A 10,285-nucleotide genomic window follows, 5' to 3' on the forward strand; every position below is an offset into this window, starting at 1 on the left:
GAAAATCGTGGAGGCGGAATATTTATTAATAATAAAAATAAATAAATTTTTTGAGCGATGCAAATCTCAACTTTTCGCTTTGATTTGGGAGAAAGAAAGAGAGAAAGAGAACTTGCTTTTTACTGACTCTCATTGAGAGAGAAAGAGAATCTGCTTTTGCTTTCAAGCTTTTGGGGCTCTGCTTTTGGGCATCCCTTGTAACCTTTAAATTAGTGGTGAGGGCCTCACTTCTCAGAGCATCTGGACGCAGAGTCTGAGAGTGAATCCCGACCCACTCTCTTGTACTTTGAATTGATTAATACAAAAAGAAATACCGAAAGGGGCGCCAGTCTTTGGGGCCAATATCTCTAGGCACAGAACTCCGCCGGGCCAGTGCAAATCTATTGTGATCTGTGAATTGTTTTGAAGTGGTTATTTGGTGTTGTCGCGGTTGATTCTTGACTTGGAGTGTCCAAGTCTGTTACAGCTGCTTGGCGGAAAAGCATCAATGTTTTGCATCCACAGCAAGAGGAAAACATTGCGTTTTCTTATGTAGCAAGAGGCTGGAAATTAGCAGCATTTTCAGTATGTAGGTACAACAAAAACACTAGCGTTTTCAGCTTTTGGTGCTAGAAGAGACCTCAGTGTTTTCAGTAGGGGTAGCAGAGAGACAATAGTGTTTTCGGCAACCTACAGGAGGGAAAACAGCCGTTTTTCAGCACCAGACAAGATAAAGACCAGCTACGTTTCTGTACTAGAAGAGGTGTGCTTCGTGTGGAGCATCTTTGGAATGCAAATCTGTCCAGCAGCGTTTTTGGAGCAACGTTTTCAAAATGCTAGAAAGGAGAAGGTCTAGGCGCTGCCGAGCTGTGGTGGCCTTCAAGAGTACGTTGTTGGCATTACGGGGGAGCCGTCCATAACGGCTGAGCTCCAGCGTTTTTGAGACGCTTGGGTAAGAGGGTGTCCATCGATAGGATCTCCGACTTCTCTTGGACAATTATTTTTTTCCTTATGGGGATGTTCCCACACGGGCTTCGAATGATCTCTGCGTACCAAAACCAACCAAAAGCTATATATACCTAAATGAATCCAGGATAAGCCCAGATTCACCCTTGAAGGAAAGTGCAAGGTATAGACCCATGGTAGTCACCCACAAGACAATATAACCATCAGCTCCATCATGCATAGTATTGACTAAATACCACGACATCCCCACTAACGTCGTCAGCGCCCAATAGTGGGTGTAGAACTAGGTACTAAAATATGCTCCCCAACACAACACACACCACACGCGCACACACATGAGCATACGTCAACACAAAGTTCAGCGTACTGAGTTTCTGTCATGACTCCGGAGATCAAGGGCAGACTCAGCCATAATGAAGCCTAGCACTAAAAGAAGCATGAAATCGAAAAAATTAGCACAAATGAGGTAGTTGATAGGGCATACGCACCACGAAAGATAGAAAGAATTAGCACAATATCAACCAAAAGCTATGGATAAAGGATCGTCAATCATCCAGTTAGCGGCCTATGCACCGGCACAGTTCTCAAGGAACCCGACAAATTGTTTGGCTCGAGTTTGTGAAGTCAAAAGCAAATGGACGAGTTCGCTAGAGGACAACGGCAAAGGTCAGTTGGACAAGGATGGCAGTACCAGTACTACGGTAACTGCCTCGATATCCACGAGGTATGACCACATTTGTCATGAATGTGACTCGACGCTTTGTTTGGCTCGAGAGTTTGAAGCCAAAGGCAAAAGCAAGAACTCACAAGAAGACAAGGATAAAGGCAAGCTGGACAGAGATTACGGTAATAAAGGTTTGACAGAGGAGATCGACATGGCACTCGTGGCGGCAGCCACAGTGGCCTCGACGTCAGATTTCTAGTCAAATGACAAGTATCACCACTAGCTTCAGCCAGAGAGAGGCTTGTGAATGGCAAAGAGGGGCAAACAGTGCTCCCTATGATTGGTTTGGACCCTTGTGTAGGAGTTCAAGTTATTGGTGTTTGGACCCGTAGGTCGGAGTTCAAGGCACATGCATCTGGCAAGGAACCAATCGGGCGTATCAAAGACACTATGGATGAGCGAGCCAATTCATTGTTGTTGGTCAGATCATGGACAGTATGTGTTCCAACAGTTCATTATCTTGGAGTTTTATATTTTGGACGTGATGTGTTCACAATTCATGAATGGGGATTATTGGACGTAGTATGGTCTACAGATCAAAGTTGCTACAAAAGCAACCAATGCTCAAGATGGAATACTTTCAGGTGCAAAGTTGAGGAGAGCAACACCAAGGTGTATCCAGTTGGTGGCCACTATGGGGGTGTCCATGGTAGCTTCTTCATCGAGTTGGTCTCACTATTGATGTCCACTATGAGCTGCAGAGAGGGTGTTAAGAGTTTTGGCTTCTCAAGTGAATTGCCCAATTTGATCCCATTATTTAGTTTGGCTTTTAGGTATTTATTTTACTTATTTGTTAAAGTCTTGGATAGGGCAATTTAGTGAGGTTGCTATATAAGCAACCCCTTGCCTCCATTGTATACACGCATTCAGTTATTCATTGCCAAGGTTAATTGGTTCAAGAGACTCTCTCTCTCTCTCTCTCTCTCTCTCTCTCTCTCTCTCTCTCTCTCTCTCTCTCTCTCTCTCGTGCTCACTCCCCTTGGTCTCTACGCTTCCGCATCGTCGACTTTGACAAGATCAACTGGCTTATGTGCCAACATAGGACAACCTTACAGATTTGCTCACAAAGGCATTGCCTTCTGAGAAGTTTGAAGCTTTCCGCAAAGCTTTGGGCTTGCTTCCCTTTGTGGATTGACCATGTCCTTAGGGCATGGCACTTCTCTCCCTATACGCTATGTGTCAGCTCTCGTTCACCGCATCACTCCGAAGGGGGATTTGTTGCCATATATGTGGTAGTGATGTATATGAACACACTTAGGACCGTCGGGCCATTTTTTCCCTCACTAGGAGGTTTTTTCCCCCTTGCATTTATATACGCCCATCATAATAGGCTAACTTATCTTTCTATTCGCACACTAAGCAATACACTCTTTGTTGTGTGCCTTGAGCTCATCATCTTCTCCAAGTTGTGTGTGCATCCCTGCAACCCTAATTCCGACACCTATGGTTCAAATATCTAGTGCATAGAATGGATTCTAGGTTCCAAATGACTTGAGTATATTCAAATTTCCATTTTCCAATTCAGGTCTTGACCCTTCTATAATAAGGGAATGGAATCCGCCCTGAATCCGAAATTTCTTAAATGCCTCTCAACTTGACGCTGATCGTCTTTGAAGATTGTAAAGGGAGTTGAATGGGCTTGGCAAATAGCCAAAAGTGTATATGTCCAACTATAATGTCGGTTCAGTGTGCATACTACATGTCCAACCACCCTCTCCCCCATGCCCCCCCCGGAAATAGATGAAAAAGGAAAAAAACTTAGAAAATCACCATGTCTCTCTTTAGTCACAAGGGATCATTCTGTATTGTTAGGTTCTTTCCTAATCTCCACTTCTCTCCAACAGAACTACGTTCTTGAGACCTGTTACAACATAAACACATATAGGTTCACCATCACATGGGCAGGGCTGCACTGAAAAAGCTCCATGCTCTAAACCTGACTCACACATTCATATTCTATTTTATACTTCCCCTTTGACAAAAAGACTCTCTCTTCCCATATTCTGGCATTCCTGGTGCCCATTTTATGTGCTTCTTTACACTTCCACTATAACAACCTTGCTGCAGCAATTTCGTAAAGCTTATAACGTGTACTAGTCAATTATTTTCCTAAAGAAACTGAAACCCAAATTGATATCTCAGAGAAGACAAAAGACAAATAGATTATTTGCTTTATTACACTAGTATAACAATTGAAATAAATTATAACAATGGTATAAGCTCCTCAATACAGTCAGCCATATACCTTCCAAGAGACAGGAGATTCAAAAGTTCTGTCACAATACAGACAGCAATAAAGTTGTTTACAGTAAAAGGGGCTCCACTTTGCCTGCTTGCAATAGCTGCACCAATGCCAACTGCAATAAACCCAAAACCAGAATTAATAAAACCATTGTGTCAAGAACAACAACAGAAAGAAGTCTTAAAAACTTCTTTCTTGTACACACACTTGTGTGCACACATGCACACGCCACTCAACTCGGTGCTAAGGATGAAACACAGCAGACAGCTTTATAGCTGCTTTAGCTCTGTTCTCAGGGCAGGTCTGCTTGGAGCTGATACCCAGTAGCAAATTCAACAATCTACTGTGAGGCACACACTCTTGTTGCTGCATCCAGGCCCCATAAGATGGCGTACCAAGTAAAGCAATACAATCTGCAGCCGTAACCGTAAAATGAACAGGGCGACCCTCATCTTGCAAAAGCCATTGAGGAATGTCTGCACCAACATGAAAATATATGCATTAATGAGAGAGATTTTTGACTGGGAGCATGAATTTCAGGGAAGTATGAGTTGAATACCCAGATTAAAGAATTCTTCACTATATACTGATCACAAATCATCCAAAACCAGAACACAAGTTGAAAGATGCATTCAATACAAGCAAACATGCACGAGAACTCTATAGAGAAAGACGCAGGAAAATGCTCAAAATCAAACTGGTGCTAGTCATCAACTAAAGTTACTAACTGTTCCACCATGCATACTACTGGCTTACTATTAGATCTTTCCATTTTTGTCAGCAACTAAATTGAGAAAAATAACTTATTTGGGCAGAAGTGTAAGGGTACTTGAAGCTTGAAACCTTACTGATTCTCCAAGAGAATGTGTCTTTGTCTGGTAATATGTATCTCACAGGACCAACCAAGTTGCTGGCAACAGCGAGAGATCCAGCGAACCCCAGATATATTGAGACAAAAGTTCGTAGATCAAGTTCAGGATAGAATCGCAGCAGACAGTAAAATCCAAATAGTGAGATTGAACACATGATAGGTACTGCAAGGCCCTGCTTAAATGACATCTTTTGAGGTGGGCTTCTCTGTAAGCTGCAAGTTGTATCACATCACTATGAGCAACCAACCAAACAAAAATAGGTATATTCATATCAAGATAAATGTCACACACACACACCCCCCCAACCCTCCCATGGTCCCTCCAACGGCTCGCTTCTAGAGGTCTGTCAAGATGTTGCTCCTGACCTACCTCAGGCATCCCTCTACTATCGTATACCATAACCGGTCAAGTAATGCCCTCTCTCTGTCTCTCAGCCCTACTTGTCTTTGTGCACGACCATGCTGGCTCTGACTCATGCCCTCTTTCTGTTGTTGCTATGTCCCACTAGCTATGGCTAGGAGGATTGGCCTCTTCTTTGGCAAAACTGTCTGCAGTTCTTTGGGGCGGTCTTTTACAAGCAGACTCAAAAAATCACATCTCAACCACAGGTTTGTTTTAGAAAGCAGAAAATGCCCAAATAATTGCTATTAGCACTATTATGCAAGAAGAAAGAAAGGTGGTGCAGGATCTTGCAATGCCATATGATCATTTCATGAACACACTTCACATAAAACAAGTATATTCATCTTCTTACATGTGGCTCATACTCACAATCTTTGGGTAACCAGAATTGCTTTGAAAACGAATAGAAAAGGATAATGTCAATCTTAAATCGCATAAGAAAAGCTTGAAAATTATAGTAAATTGTTTAATTTCAATTGCAAGGATCATTACCTTCGGTGACTGCCTACGTAAACAGACCACAAAGCCAAAAAGACAAAATAAAATGCCCCAGAATACTGGAGGCGTGGCAGCATAGAACCTAATGGAACTGCTGCAAACATAAGTCCGTAAGCAACCTGCAGGGGTGAGAAGATACTTATCAAAACCATGACCAAGGTAATCGTCCTGAAAAACCAGAAGAGCTAAACAAACTTCTAATGCATAAAACTGTTTCCAAACTCACTCCATAACCGATTCCACGTCCACTTTGCCATACAAACTTCCAAGAAAAAACAGCTACAATTTAAGTGTGAAAAAGATAGGCTACACACAGCCTTGTTGTTCTGATCAAAAGGGTTAAGAAAATCAAATCTACAAGTTGACAAAGTCTTTGAATCATCTGAAACAAGCTCCACACATTCGGTATGAGAAGATCCATGCTTATTTGATTGCACATGGTTTCTATACTAATCCATCAAAGAGCACGCATTGTATGGTGTCTTTGCAATGGAAGCTCTATCTTTTCAGTTTATTCAATTGTCATATGCCTTGCTCTTCCGCAAACAAAACAATGTCCTGGTAAGCCACTAAAGATTACTCTTTGTTCTATGTCGCCTCCATGAATGATGGGGAAATAGAGGAGTCGAGGCAATTCCTCACGCTAAAGGGACAAAGAATCAATGTACAGATGGGGTGTGCATACCATCGCTCGTTGCAACACTCCCACTCATCATCTACATCAACAAACAGTTGTTGATCTTGCATTGAAAGTAAAGATTTTTGCACAGCTAGTTGCATGTGACAAGAAGGCTCACAGTCAACATACCATTGCCCACCTTGCAATGGCAACAAAGATTCTCATAGAGATAGTTGCATGAGACTTAAGGACCTCACTATCATTGCATAGTCACCGATCTTGCAGCTGCAAAAAGATTCTTATAGAAATAGTTGCACGTTACCAAGGGTCTCACTCTTGATTCCTTGTGTAAAACTCTAGTATTTTTTGATGCAATAACAAATATGTAGACCAACTAAGTGTTTCCGCCATGACTTGTTGACTGAAGCACTTGGTTGCCCTACATAGTTGTTATGGCATTCAAAAAGACTGCAATTTTTCACAAAAAAATCAACAATGAAACCCCTCGCTGCGTGCAACTACCTCTCTGAAAATCCTTGTTACCATTGAATCGTTGACGATGATAGTGAGACTCCTAATCGCGTGCAACTGCCTCCGTAAGAATCTTTGTTGTCACTACAGGATGGGCAACTATCTACAAACAGTGAGGCCCCTCGCCACGTGCAACTATCTTCGCAAAAATGTTTGCTGCCATTGCAAGGTCGACACCTGTTTGATGATATAGATGATCTATAAAAAAGCTCTATCGTTCGCAGTTCACTTGTATCTGAATTATGTGCACCAGAAATTGTCGATGCAAGGTAAACAATTGTTTGATGGCCATGAGGTCCCTTCTCACGTGCAAGTGCCTCCACAAGAATCTTTATTGTCGTTGCAAAATCGACAACTATATGAACTACCTCCACACGAATTTTTAGTCATTGCAAGATCGGCAACTATATGATGATGTAAAAAGGAAGCCCTATCATTAACATGAAAAATTGCATCCCATATCCAAGGGAGTGGCAAGCGGACTGGTCACCCCTATGTGGTAATAGCCACACAAAGAGAGAGAGAGAGAGAGAGAGAGAGAGAGAGAGAGAGAGAGAGAGGCTTTCCATGTTATCTATTTTCTATGGTAGAGAGGCTTTCCATGTTATCTATTTTCTCCACCATAGAACAACCACTATACTTGTGGCAATACAACCTGCAAGGGACAAAAGCAGCTGACAGAAATTTGGGCTTCTCTTGCAGGCACGACAATGTGAGGTGGGAAGTGCCTCTAGGGTGTTGATTTCTCAAATTTCTTGCCACAAGCTGGTCTGAACATGATTAACCTCGATGTTGTTGGTAATAAAGTCTCTAAAAGATGTCGGTTTCTCATTGCATCTATGGGAAAAACCTCTTTCAAATTGCTAGGCCGCAAAGGCAGTGTCACTTAGCTTGTTACGGAATCAAAACCAAACACAAGCTACATGATGCGTACCAGTTCCCTTGCTGTTTTCTTCCATTCCCAATTGTCATTATGCTCCAAGCTAGGTCGCAACTCCTTTTGTAATGACGAAATGGCATCACTCTCTACTGTCTCGGTGGCAATTCCATCTTCCTGCTGCTCGTTGTAGAAGCCACAACAGATATGTGTGCAAAGATGCCTCCTTATATGTGGAACATGGCGTCTGCTGCAGAAAAGTGACGAGGAGAGGCAGAACACCACCCTGGAGCTACGAAGCTTTTTACAGTTGGACACAGAGAGCCACTGATGACAACATGAGGAATGATGAGGAGGAGACAGGAGGTGAGAGAGAGCTGCATAGCATGTAGCCATTGGATAGTGTTTTGCCACTATCCCGCCATAATTTCTTCTTTGGTCGGGAACTCTCTCGTTTGTCACTAGTTAAGTGCCTATGGTTGGTAATGCTCGCTATGGTTGGTAACACGAGCATGACAAGACCTTGTAATTATTTGGGTTGATTAATATAATTCACTCATAATTGTGAGTTTAGCTATAAAATTAAATAAAATTAAAAATAAAAGATGAGTGAGACTCCCCTCTCGAGAAGGATAAGGCGGCAAAAAAGAAGAGAAGCTCCTGTAGAATCACTGTCAGGAAAAGTAAAACAAAATCATATATCTCTAAAAACGCAAAAACTTTTACTCACCACACACTACACTTAAATTGCACAATAAATTCTATTATGTCTCTTAAGATAATAAACAAAAATTGCTATTTCAATTATAATCTTTGAATAAGAAGCAACCAAAATAGAATGACAAAGATCTAAGACAAAACTCAAGTTTACAGGTGGAATATCCACGGTCCAATGTTGTGTACACTCTATTCCAATTGTTGAGGAACATCACTTATTGTATATAATTTCATTAGTAATTTGTTGTAATCAAACCCAAATGAACACAATGCATTTAAGGGTTTGTGTTGTCCCACCTCTCGCACAAAAACATGTCTTATCCTTGTTTGCTCATCAATTGCAAGAAAAATATAGTAATACCCAACCAATCCTTCATAGAAACTACACTCGTAAAGACCCATTAATAGATAATCTAGGAAGTAGTGGTTCCTACATAGTAGTCAACACAGATAAGTTTAAATTTGTTGTCACTACATCAAATAAACTAAGAGAACATTTGGATTTGATGATATCTTATCACCTCAAAATCTACCATTAGATGTACCCTCATTCGTCGTTTTATAGGTCCTCTCCATAAAGGTGGCTCTGGTGAGATTGGGCGTCATCATCATTCTATCATTAGTATCATCTCCTTGAAGGTGGATCTGGTAATGAGATTAAGCGTCATCGTCGTTCTATCATTAGCATCATCAAATATGAAGCATTACCTGGAACAAAGTGTGATGCTCTTCCCACTATATATCAAATTGTATATTGATTTTCCATTTTTGTTGATATTTTTTGTTGAAAAAAAGCACAAAGAATCAAGCATATTGAGTTAGAATCAAAACAATAGAAAAATAAGCACATGGAAAAAAATTTATATCAAACCTTATACATTTGTTAGTCGTAAAACCTCTTTGTATATAATGTTTCGAGTGTAAACCATTGGCTTTGTGGATTCAATTATAATCTTTGAGCATCATTCAATAACTATTTTAATGGCAGATGAAGATCTCAAAGAGACATTGCAACATATAGCTAACTAAGAGTGAAAATTGGTGTCACTAGGTACAAACACAAAACTTCGAGTGTTTGACCTTGTGCCTTGTTGATTTTCATTCCAAATGCAAGCTTCACACTAAACTGTCTATGCAATTTCAAAAGGTAGTCCATGAGAAGCCCCTATAATAAAGTCTATTCTGGATATGAAAACCCTTTCTCTAATATTTGATTCAGTGATTACTTATGTATCAATGATCCTGTGGTGAAACTGCTCACATACCAATCTTATACCATTGCACAAACTATGTTGAGGATCTAAATTGTGAAGAAGCATTATTGCGGCATTCTCTTTCAATTGCAAACAGTGTGGTGGAAAACCACCACCAAGCTCAAGAGAATCTAAAAATTCAGTTGTATAAAGGATACTACTGTAATCTAATGAACATACTAAGTCTGCACTCATATATTCCTTACATATTCCTCCCATTCTACCCACGATCGAGTCATAAATGGCATCAGCATCCTTATTGCGAGGAGCAAGGATAGCTCTCTTTAGAAAATATCATGTAATCTTGAGTGTGTTGCATATCTCCATATATACAGTCAATGAGCGCTTGAAGAAGTTTTCTTGAAAGAAGTATGTTATTTTTTGGCAATGGCACATTATTAGGGTTCAAGCCAATTGGTTGTACACCCATCACACTGTCCGTACTAACTTTATCTATTCTTTTTATCATATAGAACAACAAGGAATAGTGAGGCATTTTAATTCTCACTGAGAGCTCCACCAGCACTCTGTGTTTGTTCTCCTTCTCTTTCTCACTTCGCATGCACTATGCACTCTTCAAGTGGTATCTCAACGCTCATTGCATC

At 40.9% G+C, this 10,285-nt stretch overlaps 1 protein-coding gene across 1 annotated transcript in view; it reads right to left on the minus strand.

The window, feature by feature from the left end:
- LOC147465707 (signal peptide peptidase 2-like) overlaps positions 1 to 8,180 on the minus strand; it is a 32,074-nt gene extending 23,894 nt beyond the window's left edge. The window contains exons 1-5 of the mRNA XM_086521522.1: positions 7,768 to 8,180; positions 5,678 to 5,802; positions 4,760 to 4,995; positions 4,307 to 4,387; positions 3,915 to 4,026 (exon numbers count right to left, since the gene is read on the minus strand). Coding sequence (XP_086377648.1) covers positions 3,915 to 4,026; positions 4,307 to 4,387; positions 4,760 to 4,995; positions 5,678 to 5,802; positions 7,768 to 8,106 — 893 coding nt within the window. The 5' untranslated portion in view covers positions 8,107 to 8,180. The remainder of the gene's footprint in view (positions 1 to 3,914; positions 4,027 to 4,306; positions 4,388 to 4,759; positions 4,996 to 5,677; positions 5,803 to 7,767) is intronic.
- Between the last annotated feature and the right edge of the window lie 2,105 nt (positions 8,181 to 10,285).

Source organism: Adiantum capillus-veneris, chromosome 1 (genome assembly GCF_014529385.1).
Source record: "Adiantum capillus-veneris isolate H3 chromosome 1, ASM1452938v2, whole genome shotgun sequence".
Taxonomy (NCBI): domain Eukaryota; kingdom Viridiplantae; phylum Streptophyta; class Polypodiopsida; order Polypodiales; family Pteridaceae; genus Adiantum; species Adiantum capillus-veneris.